This window comes from Zalophus californianus, chromosome 10 (genome assembly GCF_009762305.2).
Source record: "Zalophus californianus isolate mZalCal1 chromosome 10, mZalCal1.pri.v2, whole genome shotgun sequence".
Taxonomy (NCBI): Eukaryota; Metazoa; Chordata; class Mammalia; order Carnivora; family Otariidae; genus Zalophus; species Zalophus californianus.
Genome location: NC_045604.1, coordinates 79,103,326 through 79,123,061, shown reverse-complemented (window position 1 = coordinate 79,123,061; position 19,736 = coordinate 79,103,326). Strand labels below are relative to the sequence as shown.

Here is a 19,736-nt window from a genome sequence, read left to right as displayed (position 1 = left end):
AAGCAATTCCCATGCTCTCAGGATCCCTACCATGCAGAGGACGGAAATAAGGGTGACAGAATTCACAGGACCTGCCCCAGGTCACCAGCCAGGAAAAGGTAGAGCCAGGTTTCAAAGCCAGGTCTCCTGCTTCCAACTCCCCAGGTCTTGCAAAGTCACAGCCAAAACTCCCAACCCTATGGTTTCCCTGCCATGGTATCCAATTCAAGATAAATGGACTCGGTGACCAATGCTACTAAAGGAAGGACAGTGACAAGTGACTCATTAAGTCGGGGAGGGACACGGAAAATCACAGCCTCTCCTGGAGTGATAAATTCCCTCCCAGGCAGCCGACTCTGCTCACCAAGCTTTAAGGACCCATCACTCCTGGCCTGGGCCAGGCTTACCAGCTGCCATGGTAGGAAGCATGCTAGACCTTTCTTCATCCATCACAAAAGACCAGTCTTCATAAAAAGTGCTGCAAATTGAAAGAGAAAGGGAAGAAGTTCTGAACAAGTGATTTTCTGCATCCATTGGCCAGATAACTCTCTTACATGGCTCCCTGGAATATCTGTGCCTGGTCATCCCAGAGTGGCTACCCAAGGTCTCTGCCCAGCCGAAGCTTCCGGTTAATAAACAAAGGACTGAATGTATATATCCTACGAATTCTTCATTGGTCCCCTGAGCTTGAGTGTACTGAAATAGGCATGAGATGTAAACGCAGTTATTTATGAAGCAGCAAAGGAGAAGGGGACAAAGAGAGGGGTGGCATACAGTCAAGCAAGGTCTCTGAGACGCAGGCAGGAAATCTGAGCTCGCCCCCTGCGTGCCATGACTGGGCTACCAAAGAGAGAGTTATAGAAGGAAATGATAGAGTTCCATGGCTCCATCAACCAGAGCCTTTGTACATAATACTTGCTTGGGCTGCAGACCCAAAAGCCCAAGTTACCCCTGGAAAGGGCTGGGAAGCTAAAAGGGACCCACGAATCTCAGCGGCAGTAGAAAGAAAGGGGTCAACAAGGTCTACAGGGTTAGTCCCAGCTTGTCCGGCGATGATGGTACGGCCAGGGCCCTGAAGCTGGTGCCCCAGTCCAGCTCCCCAGCTCTGTATCCGAGGCCCGCTAAGCAGTAGCAAGGAAGTATCTTCAACCCCTGACTTCCCTACCAGGCTGGAGAACTCTCAATTAATGGAGTCAAAGCTCACATCGCTAAAGCACAGTCAGTGGTAAGGGACCTGCAGTGCAGCAGGAGATGGGACACCCTGGCTGCGGAAGTGACTTAATGCAAACGACGGAACAAAGGAACGCCCACCATCCGATAAGCTTACCCAGCAGAGTGTCGGCCTAAGCGCAAACTACACGCTCGAGCTGGCACTGCCACTGTACCTCCAATTCCCCAGACTGCGACGCTTTAAAAGTTGGAGCCAGTTTCCACGCACGTGAATGAATCTGGTGTGCCCACATCTAGTTAGTAAGTGGCTAGTGATTCGGGTAAGTTCAACTGTGAACCGTTAACACCTGGATTCACTTCGACCTTGATACGGAGTTGTACAACTCTGAACTACTTCCAAATGATCTGCTGGGAAGAGCTTCATGAAAATTCATTGTAGGAGCGCCTGGGTGGCTCCGTCGGTGAAGCATCTGCCTTCGGCTCAGGTCATGATCCCAGGGTCCTGGGATTGAGCCCCACGTCAGGCTCCCTGCTCAGTGGGGAGTCTGCTTCTCCCTCTCCCTCTGCAGCTTCCCCTGCTTGTGCTCTCTCTCCGCACCCCCCATTCAAATAAATAAATAAAATCTTTAAAAAAAAAAAAAGAAGGAAATTCACTATAAGAAACAGGAGTATGTTCTCCTCAACTAAAACTGTCTAATGCTTGGGGGGTACACCCAGACGTCCACAGCCTCGGGGCTCAGACCTAAGCAGCACACGGGTGCAGTGAGCACAGTAGTCCTGGCCGCCACGCCTTCCATTTCAGACCCATAGTCTGAGCATACAGCCGGACTCGGCACCACAGGCACCATCAATGGGAGAACTTCAGGAGTATTTGTCTGAGCCTTCGTGCACAATCCAGAACCCCTAACAAGTTGCTGGTAGACAGGTGACCACAAGCAGCACAAAAAACAGAAGAGGAGACAAGCCAGGGAACGCATGGCAGCATATAAAATCATGGGAACGCTTCAGGGCACAAATGAAATGCCAGCTTACTGAATTAAACGAGATTAATTCACTGAAATTGAACCCTCGCTGTTTAGGAGCTGGGCACTGCTAATGTGGAAGCTACTCAAGGAACCCGCACAGGACTGATCATGGTCCCTGTGCACCATCAGGTGACACAAAGTAACATGTCTAGTCTACCGTTCTCAGACATAAGTAACAGCCACCAACAGAGTCATTAACATGAGTATAGGACAATGACAGCACTGTCACATGTTTCTGAAAGGAATGTGGCTGACATTACTACGGTTGAGGCATATGCAGTGCCCTCCTCCCACAGCTATGCGACAGCCACACACCCCCACCTTGCTGAGCTAGGCCGTGGCCACGTGACTCCCTGGCCAATGAAATGTGGGTAGAAGTGAAGTATCTCTCTGGGCAGAAGCTTCAAAAGCCAGTGCTCAGTTCAACCACATCCCTTTTTCCTACCTTGGCCATCATGGGAGCCTCTTGTCAGCCCGGGACCCTGAGACGGGGAACCCCGACTCATCCATGATAGACATGTGTCCGGGGGAAGAAGTAAACGTGGCTGTCTCGAACCACCGAGGGTTTTATGCTGTTTGTTACAGCAGCATAAACTGACCTATACTGATAGAGTGAGCTGTATGTTTACGATCAAGAAAAAAAAAGGAAACATCATAAAATAGTTTTTTTTCTTTTTAAATAACAATTGATTTCCCTTCCCAGCACAAAGCTTCTCTATTCCTTTCAGTCAGTTTGGGATTGATTAACCTTAAAAAAATAGAAGGAATTGTAAGGAACCCAACACAAACACAAAACTGAGCACTAAACACCCAATTTCTACTGAGAAAGAAACTCTAGATCTGAAAGGAGCCCAAATTAAAATTTCACCAAGTGAAGAGCAGGCTGTACCCTGGGACAAAAGCTCTCTCCACATCCCACACCTAAATAATAAGCATTTACGGAGTACTTGCTGTATGCAGGTGCCATACTGAGCCCTTTACAAGCATTCATTCTCTCGTTTATTCTCTAACCATCTGTGCCCCAAGCACAGCTGAATACATGGGGACTATAAAAGGGGAACCCGCATGCCTCCTCAACAAGGAGACTGGGACACAAACCCAGGCAGTCAGATGCTGCGATTCTAGCCAGCCAGCTACGCCTCCCCCAGAAGGCCATCCCCAGTACCTGAGCCTGCTGCGGTCAGCCAGGAGCATGTGCAGGTAGCGCTCCAGGGAGTGTTCGTTGAGGGCACAGCGCAGCCAGGCCCGGCCGCGGCCCACGTCCGAGGCAATGTGGCGCAGGGAGTAGAAGCGTGGCAGCTCGTGCTTGCTGAGGACCTCCTTCACGTAGAACCAGAACACAGGCTCTGCAGAGAGAGGGACGGGCACGATGGCACTCAGCCCGGGACACGCATCATTTTAGAGTAATAGTCCCTAGGCATTTTTCAGGATCGTAAGAGTTACTTCCTTAGCATAGAAAAGGAAGACACTGAAGAGTACAATTTCACATCCGGGTTTGTTTCTTGTCTAGATCATGAACATTTTGCTGTAATGTTTAAAGATCTTTGAAAACGTGGGAGCGCCTGGGTGCCTCAGTCAGTTCAGCATCTGCCTTCAGCTCAGGTCATGATCCCAGAGTCCTGGGATGGAGCCCCGAGTCAGGCCCTGCTCAGGGGGAGTCTACTTCTCCCTCTGCCCTCCCCCACCCCCCCATCCCCCACTCATGCTCTCTCGCTCTTGCTCTATCTCAAATAAATAAAATCTTTTTCAAATTTTTTTAAAAAATAAAGATCTTTGAAAACATGATTTTTGATGGCTTCCCAATGAAACGTATTTTAACCATTTCTCTACCTCTGGGAACATGATATATTGCCAATCTTCCCTACATACTGCTTTGAACCTCCTTGTCCATAACTGTCCTCATTTCTAGCTCCTTAGAAAGGATTTCCATATGTCTGAGAATAGGAACAGATTTAAGGCTTTAAGTGAAAGCTTAAAAAGTTTTTTTTATCCACAAGGTAGTTATTGAATCTCCTCACATCCTACCTTTTTCATCCACACGCAGAGATTTTTTTCATAATTTTCATTCTAGTATATACCTCATTTTGTGATCCATTGTCTTCACGTATGCTCATCAAACCTCTTCCGTGCTGCCAATAATAACCAGCAACACCAGCAAGCGCTGCTACTGTGTGCAAAGCAGTAGCAAAGTACCCGCCACTGCACTCAAGACTTGACATCTGACCTCAGTCCTCATAAGCACCAAGGCCATCTCCACATCAAAGACGAGGGCAGAGGCCTGGCCAAGCCGGTAACTTGACCCAGTGGTATGCAGTTAGTAAGCTGTAGGGCAGAATGGGACCTCGGGGCTGCCTGACTGCAAAGCACTAACTCAGGCAGCCTTGTGTGGTGACAGACAGCTCTACCCTCTTCAAGAGGATCATGTTCACAACTGCTTAATATCCCAAGGGAGACACAGCTGAGTCTTTGCTGCCAGATGGGGATTCTAAGCCAGGAGCTCAAAAGGCTCATAGACGCCTCTGAGAGACAGGATCTTTCAAGATTCCTTCTAAAGAATGTAAACACACACATCTCCATAAACTGGACACCGGGTTAGCAAATTCACTCGAATAATTCAGTTCAGCTCACTTAGCATGGACTGCATTCTTAATGGAAGCCATGGACTGGGCAAGGCTGTGAGCTACCAGGTAGACAATAAGGATTCATCCCTAACGAAGCTTCCAGCCTAGCAGGCTGGACGGTGGTGAAGAGATCAATCAAGAGAATGACCCTGGTGACTCACCCGGTCATGCTACACTTCCGATTCCTCTCCCTTCAAATAAGCCCCAAAGTACAGAAGCACCCAGAGATCCTGGGGTGACTGAAGAAAAGGGAAGGAGAGCCCGAGCACGATGGCCAGGCCATGATGACCAACCGCCATCTACCTAATGACAACCTTCTCAAACGAGAGCAACTGTGTTGTTTCCTCTTCTCCTTTTCCTCTTAACAGCAACTAAATGCATACATACGCATATCTGTGGATCAAGCCGACCTCTGGGATCAGTTTAAATAAACAGCTCAGGAATGACTGGAAAAACCAACACAGCAGCTCACTCAGGACTCCCTTCTGTCTCAATCCCTAAATGCCACACAAATCCCCTTCCCAAACCCAGGAGATCAGCCCAGACCACACAAATGTGTAACGGCCTTTCTTTCACTCAGTGCTTTTCTCACAAACCAGGACGGGGGTAATGGTGAAAGCGATATCCAGGGCCGGCAGGCCAATAACTTGTTTCAAAACACGCCAAACAACCATCTGTATCTCTGTCATGACTCAAATCAGGTGACTCTCACCTGCATTTGGTCTTTCTGGAGAACTGCTGTGACCTCCCTCTGACCTTGAACGCACATGAAACACTTGATGTGTGTTTCACCTTTCAATTTCCCAAATTGCTTAGTGCTACAGAATCCTTCCCCAGCCTGCCAAAGTGACGCAGCAAGGGTGAGAATTACCCAGTGGGGGTCCACTTCCACTGCCAGCATTAATGTGGTCTATCTCAAGTGCAGCTCAGCTGCCACTTAACGCTTGCAGCGTCCATAATTTAATTTGGGGCATACACTGATCTCTTGCTGCTATGAAACCAGAGCCTCATTCCAGAAGTGGGTGAGGGCTTCTGGTTCTCCAGATGCCTGAACGCCATTTGCCCACATGTACAAGAGCCTTGAAGGGGCTGTTGATGCAAACCACCTCCGAGGGCACTTGTTAACAGAGGGGAGCTAACACCACAGGCCCTCTGGCAAAGTTTCTAACAGGCCTCACTCGACTATAAGAGATGCCTAGATACTCTGGAGGACAAAAACCCTGAGGAGACATTCTCATCTGGGTCCCTGTGAAGCTGCCTTCAGCACCACAAACCTGTCCTCCCGCAGGGCTGGACAGGTAAGCTGGACTGGGCAATCACCTAGCCGAGCCAGGGGGTGTGCCGCAATTGGCCTCCCTCACCCCACCTTCCCGCCTGACCCTGTTTATTATTTTGAGCATCATGATTTTTTTTCTGTATTAATCTGACTTTTTAAAAATATTGCATGAAAATGTTAGGCTCCCGATTGCTGAGTTTTTTGGTGCTCCTGTAAATTCTGGGGCTGCAGTGAGGGCCTCGCTGGTCTCACCCTAGTCCCAGCCCTGGACCACAGGGTTCTCCCCACAACTTCTACCTAAACCACTAGAGGAGAGACCTTGGCTCCCTCGAGAACCGAAGTCAGCAAACAATGGTCTAAGGGCCAAACTTGGCCCACGACTTGTCTTTGTAAGTGAAGTTTTATTGGAAGAGTCATGCCCTTTGTACACATACCGCCTGTAGCTGGTTTCCTGCTATAGAGTGATCACTGGGAAGTTGCTACAGGTATCTGTGGCCCACAGAGCCCAAAATACTTACTATCTGATCCCTTAAGGAGGAAGTTTGCCATCTACTGTTCTAGAAGTAGGAGCTCTGATAATCACATAAACCTGGAGCCACTCGGCCCTTTTCCTCCCTTTCCTGTGGAGTACACCCACCTGGGAAAGACACCCACCCAGACAGAAGCAGGGCTGAGAGATAGAGACCAATGTGGGGGATGTGGAGCCCCTAAACCCAGTTCACCCTCCAGTTTTCTTAGTTACTTGAGTTAGTAAGTGCCCTTTGTTTGCTGAAGTCTAAGTGACTTGCTGTCACCTGCGACCAGAAGCCTGATGCAGTGTGATAGGGTGCATTCCTCAGTCATCTGACATTTATGGAGGAGGGGCAACACTCCAGGCACTGAGCAGTGCCTCTGAGCATCCAAGTGGCAAATGCATCCCTCAGAAAGAAATAAAAACAAGACAGCATTGCTCAACGAGAAACAGAAAACCCAACTACAAGGAGCTAGGCTTCTTGTAAACAAAGAAAGGCTTCTTTTTCTCACAGACTTAGTCTGGAGGTAGACAGCTGGTTCAAAGGCACTGTCATGGGCAGAATTTCCAACCGCTTGACCTTCACCACCCCCCTTGCCCCGGTTCCAGAGGACTGCCACCACCCTGGGTATCATAGCCACAATCAAGAAGAAAGAGGACAAGATAAAACCAGCTCTATCACCCCTTTTTTTCAGGCAAGGGTAAGCCCAGAAAACCAAGAGGAACAGAGATATAAAATGTCAAGATTGACTTAATCACTCATGATCTATTACCTAGAGGACATCCCGCGGCCCTGAGCAAAATCAAGGTTCTGTTAAGCCAAAGAAGAAACGGGGAATGGATTTTAAGTAAAACACTAACAGAATCACCCATCCATGCTATCAAAGAGTCCAGGAACAAAAGGCCATCAAGTGCTCCCTTATTCCAGCCTCAGACTTAGGGGAGCACAAGTGCCCCCCAAATCCTAGTCACATCCAAATCTGGATGAGCCTGACTACAAGACACAAATGGATCAGCAAAGCAGAGTTCCCAAGAAGGGGCTGTAGCTTCGTCACCTGGCCCTCTCCCAACCAGCCACAGGACTGCCTCCTGAAACCAGAAGACAGGAAGCGTGGTTTAATAAAGACTTGTAAAAAGTCTGTAAACTTGACATTTTTTTTTTGCTTTCTAAAATTTGTGGTAAAAGATACATAATAAAATTTACCACTCTAACCATTTTTCAGTGCATAATTCAGTAGCATTAAGTACATTCACAATGTTGAGCAACCATCACCACCACCCATTTCTAGAACTTTTCCATCATCCCAAACAGAAACTCCATACCCAGGAAACGATAACTCCCCCAATCTCCCCTCCTCCCCAGCCCCCAGGGGTCTCTATTCCATTTTCTGTCTCTGTGAATTTGACTATTCTAGATACTTCATATAAGTCGAATAGTACAATATGGGACCTTTTTATCTGGCCACTTTCACTTAGCAGAATGTTTTCAAGGATCATCCATGCCCTAGTATTTATCAGTACTTCATTTCTTTCTATGGCTGAATAATATCCTACTGTGTGTATATACCACATTTTGTTCATTCATCTGTCAACAGACATTTGGGTTTTTCCATCATCTGGCTCTTGTGAATAATGCTTCTAGGAACATTCATATACAAGTGTGTTTGAGTCCCTGCTTTCAATTCTTCTGGTCTGTATTTAGGAGTGGAATTGCTGGATCAGACAGTAATTCTAGGTTTACCTTTCTGAGGAACCACCAAACTCCTGTCAATGGTGGTTATGCCATTTTACATCGATACATTTTTTTTTTTTGAGGTAGGATTGCCTTTATTTCTCTGCAGTTAAAATTAACTCTGCTATTAAATTCCCTTTCAGTTAGAAAAAAACTTAAACTTGCCAAGTGAAGGTAACTTAGCCCCTTCCAGGTTTAATTTTTTAATTGTGGTAAATTTCACTTAACATAAAATCCACCATTTTAAAGTTTATAATTCAGGGGCACCTGGGTGGCTCAGTCAGTTGAGCATCTGCCTTCAGCTCAGGTCATGATCCCAGGGTCTGGGATCGAGCCCCAAGTCGGGCTCCCTGCTCAGCGGGGAGTCTGCTTCTCCCTCTCCCTCTCCCCCTGCTTATGTTCCCTCTCTCGTTGTATCTCTCTGTTCAAATAAATAAAATATTTTTAAAAAATAAAAATAAAGTTTATAATCCGAACTCGGTAGATTTTTTTTAAATAAAGATAAGCCACCCAGGTGCCCCAGAACTTGGCAGATTTTTAAAGAATGAATAAATGCACAATAATCTGAGATACTGTATGACTTTTGAAGACTCCAGTCTATTTAAATCTAAAAACAAAACATCTCTGCTGATTCCACAGAACAGGTGCCAATTATCTTGGTGGAGGTGGGTGGAGATCAGGAAAACAAAAGCAGCCAAGGAGGATAAAGTGCCACTCACTGCCCATCGGTGGAACCAGGCCACCTCTGGCCTTGCACCCCTGCCACTGCCCACCTCACTCGCCCTGCTCCAGCCTCGCTGATCTCCTCAACGCTCCTCCAACATGCCAAGCATGCTCCACGTGAGCGCCTGCCCAGCCATGAACAGAAACCACACCAGGAGAGCACTGAAGGAACCAAACACAGGGCATCTGTTACAAAGACTCTGGCCAAGCTACAAAGCCCAACAGGACACAGTGAGGCCACCCAAAGATTACCAATGTCAGAAAGCCAACCCATTCCTGAAGCCAGAGGAACAGAAGGAAGAGGTAATGTTAAGAGTGTAAGAACTAGCTGAAAGGGGATTTAATAGCAGAGTTAATTTCAGTTGCAGAGAAATAAAGGCAATTCCATCTCTACTCAAAAAAAAAAAGTATCACTGTAAAACGGTACAGTCACTGTTGACAATACTTCGTGGTTCCTCAAAAAGGTAAACACAGAATTAGCATACGATCCAGCAATTCCACTCCTACATACAGACTCACCAGGCAACAGCCAGCCTGTGGCAGGGGCACCAAGGAGAACAGTGAAACAAGAAGACCGCGGCCTGACCTGCAGGCTACGTGGAACGTCCACGGACCACAGAGAAAGCACAGCACTGCTAGACATGCCCCCTGGAGCTGGGAGGAAATGCTCCAGCCTCCCTCCTCCTCCCACCTTCCTCTGGCTAAGCGGGAGGACAGTGGGCAAGGGAGCCTGGGAAACAGTCTGCAGGCAAGGGCAGAGAATAAATGTGAGAGCAGAGGCAAGTGACTCTAAGCTTTTCCACTTGCTGAACAGCACAGGATTCCTTCCCCAGGTAACAGTATGGCTACTTCCCTCCTTCCCCAAGGTCTCTATTCAAAAGTCCCATAAAGACGGTCTCTGACCACTCTATGCAAAAGAGTGAACCCCCACCCCACTGCTCATCGAAATCTCTCTTCTTCCTGAACCCCCAGACGCTTCCCAGCCTGCCCTGCAGCAGCCAGGTGACTCACAGTCTCCACCAACCCAGGTGCCTTTAGCGGGCCTGCCTCACTCATTTCTGTCATCTGCCTGGCCCTGAAGTTGGGGCACTGAGCTCTTAACAACTCAGCGTAGCACACTTGGCATTCACCGGTGGTCTACAAGAGCATGCACACAAGTAGGAGGAGTGGGAAAGGGAGAAGCAGGCTTCCCACCAAGCAGGGAGCCCGACGCGGGGCTCGATCCCAGGACCTGGGCACACTTAGCATTCACCGGTGGTCTACAAGAGTCTACAGCACCTCCTTTATTATAAAGTGGGAACCTTCTCTAGTGCCAAACAAAGGACTTCAGAAGCTTGTGTCTTGTTTCCTTTTAGGGATGTACCCCATCCTCTGCTGAAGAGTCATTTTCAGGCTGACAGGAACTAAGCAAGGGACCCATGAATCCAACAGGCCAGATAATTATGGACTAAAAACTGACAACTCTGAGGCCAAAATTACTAGTTTTAATTTACTAGACCTTAGGATCAAACACCTTTAAAACAGCCAGAAGTCATCCTTGGCCAAGAGGCAACAGTCTGGCTATATGAGATCCTAAAATGCTGGGACAGTTTGCTGCCCCTTAGTAAGTAGCCACTGGTCCAAGCCCTCGGCCACCCCAGCTGTCAAGGACCCTCCCCAGAACCCTGCGGACATCCCCATAACCTAGGAACTCACAGATTAACACCTAGCCCATGGGGGATAGCACTCTGACTCTGACCCTCTCCCTAAGGCCAGCAGTTCCCAACCAGCTGTTAAACATTCTTATCACCACCCCTGGATAGAACTCAGTCTTTTCTTTGAATCTTTCACCAACATCCTTCCAAGGTCTCTAGTACCAGAACTAGCTGATTTGCAAGTTCATGAATACGACAGAGAAACACAAAAGAAGGAACTGAAAGCCATACAAGGATGGGAGGGTAGGGGAGTGGACTTCCCCTCTCAAGCAAAAGGATGGGCCCAGGCTTCTCCTGGCACATGAAGCTTCCTCCAAAAATACTTTTCTACAGAAATGAAATTGTTACCCAAAGTGACCCAATGAAGCAAAATATAAATTCTGCTTTGAGTTAAATGCAATCAACCGTTTTCAAAAATCCCCAATGAGGATCAAGGAAGTCAGTTTCTCTAATTTTACAGTTGGGTGTATATTAATACCACCTGCTTTCAGCTGACTGTAAAGAAGACGAACAGACAGCAGAGGGTGGGGTCTGGCTTCCTGGGACAAGGAGCAGCATGTCCTCAAGTCTGGGTCCTGGAGTCATTATTCTGAATGTCCTTTTTGGTGGCCAGGCACCTTGCAATACACTGGAGCTACAAGGAAGAGCGAGAATAAACCCAGTCCTTGACCATGACCCCATCAAGAGAGACAGTCAAGAAAAGCAGGAAGTGCCATAAATTCGTTTGATGAGAGAAGGACTCAGGACTAGTGAGGGCTGGGGGGTAGGGGGGTAGAAAGGAGACACCTAGAGAAGGAACACAGGCCAGCTGCACTGGGTGAGGAGCTCATGAAATCTGAAATTTCAAGAGAGAAGAGATCAAAACAAATCAAAACAATGAGATACCACTTCACATCTGAATGGCTAGTATCAAAAAATAAATATATGATAACAACAAGTGTTGGCGAGGATGTGGAGAACTTGGAACCCTCGTGCGCTACTGGTGGGGACGTACACTGGTGCAGCCGCTACAGAAAGTGAAACAGAATTACCATCTGATCCAGCAATTCCACTTCTAGGTACTTATCCAAAAGAACTGAAAGCAGGGATTCGATTAGATATTTCTATGCCTGTGTTCATGCAGGTTATAGCAGTCAATAAATGGATGCAACCCAGGTGTCCATCCACAGATGAGGAGATAAACAAAGTGGTGTGTGGGTGTGTGTACACACAATGAAATACCATTCAGTCTTAAAAACGAAAGAAATTCTGATGTACTACAAATGCGTGAAGCTTGAAGATATTATGGCAAAGGAAATAAGCCTTAGGTATGTGGAGTATAAGTAAGCCTGACTTATGTGAAGTACTTAAACAAGACAAACCATAGAGACTGAAAGGAGAATGGTCCAGGTGCCAGGGGCTTAGGGGAGGGAGAATGAGGAGGCAGTGTTTAATGCGGATGGACTTTCAACACAGGGAGATGGATGGTGGAGATGGTTATCCAATGTGTACCCTGAAAGTGGTTAAAATGGTCATTTTTACGTTATGTATACTTTGCCACAATTTTAAAGAGAGAAAAAAAATTTGAGTAGTTAGTGTCTGAATGAGGGTTGGAGGAAGGAGGGCAGCAGAAGGGCAAGAACAAAGAACACTTCCAGACTTGACAGCTTCAGGACTATAGAAACCAGGCACGCTGTTCAACATTTAGGATTTAACTACCTAAACTGCTCCCTGAGCAATGAAAAGACAGGGGTACTAAAGACCTTCTCCCCCAGCGTGTCCAGCATTAACACTTTAGTTGCTGACTTATGAAGAGGTCCCAGGGGTTCCCCAGGCAGGGGGTGTGGCAGGAGGGGAACTCAGAGGACCCGGGTCATGACTTATTTATCAACTGGACATAAGTATTGCAATGTCTTACCTGCCAGCTGCCTGTTAGCCCTGGGTGTGGGGTAGGGTTTAGAGGAAGAGCAGAGACAGACAAAGCTGGTAGGGGACAGACCATGGAAGCCGTGTCAAGGAGTGTGTCCCCTGTCTCAACTCCAAAGAGAACCATGACAGAGCTTTAAGGAGGGAGCAGGGAACAGGCTGGTCACTGAAGAACCCCACCCCCAGACTGGCAGGATGTGCAGAGTGGATTGGGGAGGATGGAGATGGAAGGCAGAAGGATAAAATAGGGCAGAGGGGAAGGACAAGGAGGCTGCGAGGAAGCCCGAGGGCTGTCCAGGAAAGCTGGATGAAGGGCAGAGCCATTTGCTAAGGAAGGATCACAGGAGCAAACAGGGCTAGAGAGGAGGATTCAGTCTTGGAACCTGTGACGAGCCTGCGGTACATCCAGATAGAGACACGTAAGAGGAAGGACCCCAGGGAGTGATGTGGGCTGCAGGTAGAACTTCAAGTAATCAACACATGGAGAGCAATTTTCACCTAGGAATTCAGACAGTAGGTGTATGTATAGAAGCAAGAGGCAACAGAAGAGTCTGAAGATGAATGATAGTTAATATCTGAGGGTGTAGAAATGATACATAAGAAGGATGAACAAAGAAACAGCAAGTATCCCAGGACGTTGTGGCCACCAGAAGAGGGGGAAACAGTGTTTCAACGTCAGAGGGTCCTTGGTGCCAAGGGCTGCTGAACAGACAAGGAAGACACTTAAATTTTACAGGACAGACAGCTCAATTAACAGCAGGTGTGTCTCTGGTATGTTCTGAACCAAGCCTATGACCTTGTAATGGACTGCCAACACATCACCTCATGATGATCCATTAGTCATTAACAAGAACATCAAGTCACCAGGTTTGGTCATGAAATGGCACTGCTACGGTCTGAACGTGTCCCTCCAAAATTCCTATCTTAAAATCCTAACCTCTAAAGATGATGGTATTAGGAGGTGGGGCCTTTTGGAGGACCCTTAGGTCATGAAGGTGGAATCTTCGTGGAACTGGATTACGTCCTTATGAAAGCGGCTCCAGAGGGATCCCTTGCTCCTTCTACCATGTGAGGACACAGTGAGAAGACACTGGCTATGAAACAGGAAAAGGGTCCTCACTCAACCACATTGGTGCCTTGATCTTGGACTTTCCCAGCCTCCAGAAACGTGATAAACTGCTGCTGGTTTTTGTTGTTGTTGTTGTTGTTGTTGTTGTTTTTACTTTTCATATTTCCATGTTTTTATTTTTTATTTTTTTATGATTATGTTGCTAATCACCATACATTACATCATTAGTTTTCGATGTAGTGTTCCATGATTCATTATTTGCGTATAACACCCAGTGCTCCATGCAGAACGTGCTGTTTATGAGCTCCTTAAGTCTGTGGTATTTTGTTACGGCAGCCCAAACAAAGACAGGCGTTAACTCCTCTCTCCAGCAGAACGAAAATAATTCATTTTTCCACACTGCATTCTGTATTGACTGCTTTGGGCATCCAACATCGGTAAAATCCTCCAATTCCAAGCCAAGCCTACGTAGCTCTCAGTCACTTTTAATTCATTTTTAGTAAATTTAAAAATCAATCTTGGCTCTTTTCCTCCAAACTTAATCACTTCCTTTGTAGCACTCTGCAGTGATCCCGGTATAAGGTACCTCGGGAATCATGCAATATGATACTGTGCCAATTGAAATCATGAAATATAAGTATATTTTTATTGAAGTACTGATATATTTCCAGATGCTATGCCAGGAGCTGGAAAGTCAAGAGGAAGTAAAACAGACATAATGCCCTGCAGTCCCAAAGCTTATCATCCAGTGAGGTATGCAGACAACAGACAAGTGAATATGGTGTGATAAGGTAAAGTGGAATCCCCTGTCCTTTGTTCTCGAAAACAGGGATTAGCAAACTTCTTCTCTAAAGGGCCAAATATTAGATACTTCAGACTTTACAAGATAAATGGTCTCAGTCACAACTGCCTAAAAGCCGCCATGCATAGTAAGTAGGTGAACCCGTGTGGCTGTGTTCCAATAAAACTTTATTTATAAAAATAGGGACACAGTTTGCTGACCTCTGTTCTAAGTGCTCATAACTTAAAATACTTGCTGATTCACTTACTCATGAATTCAAATGAGGGGGGCGGGGGGGGAAACAGGTCTTTCAGAGAGCCCTCTTCCTGGAAACAACATGCCATCGTGAATAAAAAAGTTGGAGCCTCCGAGTCACAACCATGCAGACCTAAATCAAAACCCTGGTTCTTTGGGGCGCCTGGGTGGCTCAGTCGTTAAGCGTCTGCCTTCGGCTCAGGTCATGATCCCAGGGTCCTGGGATCGAGCCCCGCGTGGGGCTCCCTGCTCCGCGGGAAGCCTGCTTCTCCCTTCCCCACTCGTCCTACTCATGTGCATGCTCTTGCTATCTCTCTCTCTCTGTCAAATAAATAAATAAAATCTTTAAAAAAAAAAAAAAAAAACCCGGCTCTGCCACAATTATTAGGTCTGGAGCATTAAGAAAATGATTTCATTTCTTTGAGCTTTATTTTCTTCATCTGTAAAACGAGGACACCCTCATTCACTACACACAGTCATTTCAGAAATAAAATGGAACAATGAACGGAGGGTCTAACCAATCCCCTGGCTCACGGGAGCTGCTCAGTGTAAGTCATCAGCAGACAAGGAAGCCAGGCCTGTGGTCAGCCAGATTATCAAAAAGGAGCAGAAAACATGCAGGCGTCGTCTCCGAGATTAACAGGCTAGTCATGACTTTCCTCTCATTTCTGAACCACAGGCCTTGACTTCTATTAAAGTTGTCTTGCTTTCCTCTATTGTGTAAGTTAGGTTGTTTCTGGAGGCCTGTAAACAGATATCCAACTCAAGATGGCTTCCAACATTAGGAAATTTACTGTCCCAAACAACATTCAGTCCAGAGATAGGGCAGCTCTAGACGTGGTTAATTCAGAAGCTCGGTGACACTACCAAGGTACTTCCCATCTCTCTGAGCTGCCATCCTTGGTGTACTGGCTTTTGTCCTCAGACTTGTCCCCCTTCATAGTCACAGGATCATTGCCACAGCTCCAAACGTTTCAACAACAACCCAACACCATAAAATAAGTCTTCTCTTATGTCTCCATTCAAATAGCAAGACATTTTCTCAGAAGGCCCTCTGCGGACTTCTTCCTTCCCTTCGGTCAGAATTTCATCTAGTGTCTATTCTGAAAACAGCTACTGGAAGGCTGATAATTATTATGGCTGGCCTGATCTGCTCTAGACTCACTCCCCCTGGAGTTAGCTTCAGGCCTGAAGCTCCTGGTGACCCACCATCTGAACAAAATCAATTCTATCAGCAAGAAAGAAGGGACAGAGCTACTGGGTAAGAAATAACGAACTCCTGCTGTAATGATTCACACAAACTTGCATAACTAGAAGAGAAAGTTACACAAACTGCAGGACCAGATTCTGGAAATGCAGACTCCCATCTCTCACCGCCACCAAATCAATCACGTGCATAGATAAATCCAGCCACTCGTCCAAGGAAGAGGAAACAGCTCCCCTGGACACGGCCAACTCTCGCCTTTGGGGCTTGAATCCCAAAGGAGACACACTGGATAACCTCATCCCAAGCCTCTCTTGAGTCCTGCATACCCCACCTGTTGGCACCATCTATTCAAGGGGATCTCAGCTGGGGACGGACACCCACGCCTGCCAACAGTGCCTGACAGGACAAACCTGAGCTGGCAGCCTGTTTGTAATCACGTCCATGCTACCAACATTTCATAACTCAGGGATGTTTGGGTCAAAACTCCCCAAGTCAAAAAACACATAAACTAACCAACAAACAAAACCTGACTTTCTAAGCCAAAACCAAAGACAGACCAAAACAAAACAAAAAAAACAGACAAACAAGCCAACCTGGGAATGGGGGACAAAACAAAAAAACAGACAAACAAGCCAACCTGGGAATGGGGGATGGATGCATGCACTGGCTAAAAACCTCACAGAAGTAGAAGAAATCTGCCTGCAAGCTCCCTCTCCCAAGCTACAGTTTATCACAGAAGGAACACCGGGCACCTGATTTATAGACAAGCCATGCGCAGGCCGCAACGCAGCAAGAGGAAAAGGTGGCCACTGGGCGCCTTCAAGGGGCCATGCTCAGCTTTGGAGGATGAATCCAGATCAAACCACCTCTCCCACAAAAAACAACCGAAAAAGCTAGGCAATTATTCAGTTATTAAAACAAAACCGAGGACCTGGGAGCACTACAAAGGCAAGGAACAAAGAACCCAGACCCCCGAGAGAAGGCAAGTCCACAGACAGAAGCCCTATATTCAGAGCCTTACTTGGCCCTTGGGGCTTCTTCCAGCTATAGAGTTCCTCTGAGGAGAAGTTAAGCAGGGCTTTCAGAATTCCCATAAAGTCTGAAAGGGAAAAAGTTCAGGCTCAGAACCAGTGGAGGAGGACGGAAACTGGTCAACAGGTCAGGGATCCAGGATGCACTGGATTGAACAGCGTCCCCCGAAAATTCATGTCCCTCTGAAACCACAGAATGTAACTTTGTTTGAAAAAGCTCTTTGCAGATGTAATTAGTTAAGTTGAGGTAATACTGGAGGAGGGTGGGCCGAAATCCAGTAAGGCTGTTGTTCTTCTGAAGAGAGGACACAGAGTCAGAGGCCCAGAGGGAAGAGGCTGTGGGAAGACAGAGGCCCAGACTGGAGTGAAGCCACCATAAGCAAGGGGCACCAAGGACGGCTGACAACCACTGGAAGCTGGGAATGCATTCTCCCTCAGAGCCTCCAGAAGGAGTCAGCTCTGCCAACACCTAGATTTTGGACTCCTGGCCTCTAGAAATGTGAGAGAATAAATTTCTCCCTGTTGTTTTAAGTCACCCAGGGTGTGCAGATTTGTTATAGCAGCTCTAGGAAATGAATACACGTTGGAAACCCCAAGTAACTATGTCCTAGCAAGAAGGCACAAGCAGAAATACATCAGCCTTTGCAAATGCTGAAGCCCAGGCATGACATGCTCAATCGTTGATGGGAGTAAATTGATCTTCCTCTATCCTACTTGCCTGAGCAGCAAGAGTGACTCCCCTCTGAAGAAAGATAAATCATCACAAGTTTCACCCAACTCTTCATACATAACACTCAGTAGAAACTACCAAGCACATGCCAAAGACAAGGATGGATTCAAAATCAAGACAAAAACAAAAACAAAACAAAACAAAAACAAGGGACTTCTGGCTATAGCCAAGTAGGAAGCTAACAAATCCTCTCCCCAGAAAGCAACTATAAAACTGGACAAAAATGACAACAATGTCCACACTCTGGAAACTGACTTCAAAGGCTTATCATCTGAGAGGTGTTTATGCTTGAAAACTGCTAAATTTCAGACATGAACAACATGAATAACAACAGCAGGACAATAAATGACAACACCACGCGTCTCAACTGTCAAGGGCAAGAGGGAGAGGAGCAGAGTGTGGAGAACCAGAGCACTGGGCCCCCCTACAGATGGCAGGGGGCGTGGGTTCCAACCACAGCAGTGAATGTGGGCCCAGAGCCACAGAGCCTCAAGGTGAACCAAAGCTAAAAATCCATATTTCAACATGAAATATCATAATTTATAAATGTGGACGACTTTTTAAGAACATTTTTTTAAGCACACCATACAAGGGTTACCAGTTTCCAGACTTAGTCCTGCATGTACCCTAACCCCCCATGACCAACAGCAGTCCTGCCCCCACGGACTCAGTATTATCTACTGTAGCATGAATTTCAACACTCTCGGTCTGCTCAGTCATTACTTTGATTCAGCTCTTCTGTCTTCAAAAGGTAATGCTTCCCATATGTAAACAGAGCTAGTGCAACAGCCCTGTGGATTAATTCACCATTACTTACCGTCTCCTGTCCCTTCCAATTCAGCTAATTGAGCAAGAGTGGTCTACAAAGCAGCAGCAATGGGCATCGGGCCACTGCCGGAGGAGGAGGGCGCAGAGAAGAGCCAGGAATTTGACATCAGTCTGACCTGGGCTGGAATCCTCAGCTCTGCCGTATACTAGCTATGGGTACTTGAACAATTTATGAACTTATTTGGGCCTCAGTGGCATCATCCAAACAATAAGCACATTGTCACCCAGCGTGGACAGTCGCTGCCATGTTTAAGATTTTATTTATTTATTTGAGAGAGAGAGAGTATGAGCAGAAGAGGGGCAGAGGGAGAGGGAGGAGACTCCCCGCTGAGCAGGGAGCCTGATGCGGGGCTCGATCCCAGGACCTTGGGATCATGACCTGAGCCGAAGACGGACGCTTACCCGACTGAGCCACCCAGGCGCCCCAGCTGCTGCCATGTTATCAAGCACCAGCTCCAGGAGCTCTGTACCGAGGCCTGGGCTCTGCAGGCACTTCCTCCTGGAGCCCCCAGCACAACACTGTGAGGCCGGTCCTATGCATGGCCTTATTTTACACCTGAGGAAACGGAAGCTCAGAGAGGGGATGTCCCAGAGAGCTCATGTGTGACGAGTCCCAGAGCACAGATTTCAACCCAGTCGCCCAACTCTAGGGCCTGGTATCAAGTGCTAAGCCACAGAAAGGGCCAGGCCAGCAGCCAGCAGGACGAGGAAGCACAGGGATGCTCATTTCCATGCAGGCCTCCTCTTTAGATTTCATTTTCTCCATTCTGCCTGCCACGGTCATTTCGATGGCTTCGAGAGCAACGAAGCAGCCACCGATTCGATCTTTCCCGACTCCTAGCAGTTGAAAACCCACATGTGCCCCTCCCCATATGAGGTTTTTATTCAAACATTCAACAGCGGGAAAGAGATTTTATTTTTTAAATGTTTTTTTAAGATTTTATTTATTTATTTGAGAGAGAGAGAATGAGAGAGAGAGAGCACGAGAGGGAAGAGGGTCAGAGGGAGAAGCAGACTCCCTGCTGAGCAAGGAGCCCAATGTGGGACTCGACCCCGGGACTCCAGGATCATGACCTGAGCCGAAGGCAGTTGCTCAACCAACTGAGCCACCCAGGCGCCCAGTGGGAAAGAGATTTTAATTAGCCACGGACCATCCGGCACCAATGAATGGTTAACTGCACCGCAGGCAAGATTGACAG

At 47.2% G+C, this 19,736-nt stretch overlaps 1 protein-coding gene across 6 annotated transcripts in view; it reads right to left on the bottom strand.

Moving 5' to 3' along the window:
- The window catches only part of SNX29 (sorting nexin 29), a 509,507-nt gene that overhangs the window by 442,130 nt on the left and 47,641 nt on the right, over positions 1 to 19,736 (bottom strand). For all 6 annotated transcript variants that reach the window (XR_004819376.1, XM_027612456.2, XM_027612457.2 and 3 more), the window contains 2 exons: positions 3,340 to 3,520; positions 387 to 457 (listed from right to left, as the gene is read on the bottom strand). Coding sequence is in view for 5 of the 6 variants with exons in the window: in XM_027612456.2 (XP_027468257.2) it covers positions 387 to 457; positions 3,340 to 3,520 (252 nt within the window). In the remaining variant the exon portion in view is untranslated. The remainder of the gene's footprint in view (positions 1 to 386; positions 458 to 3,339; positions 3,521 to 19,736) is intronic.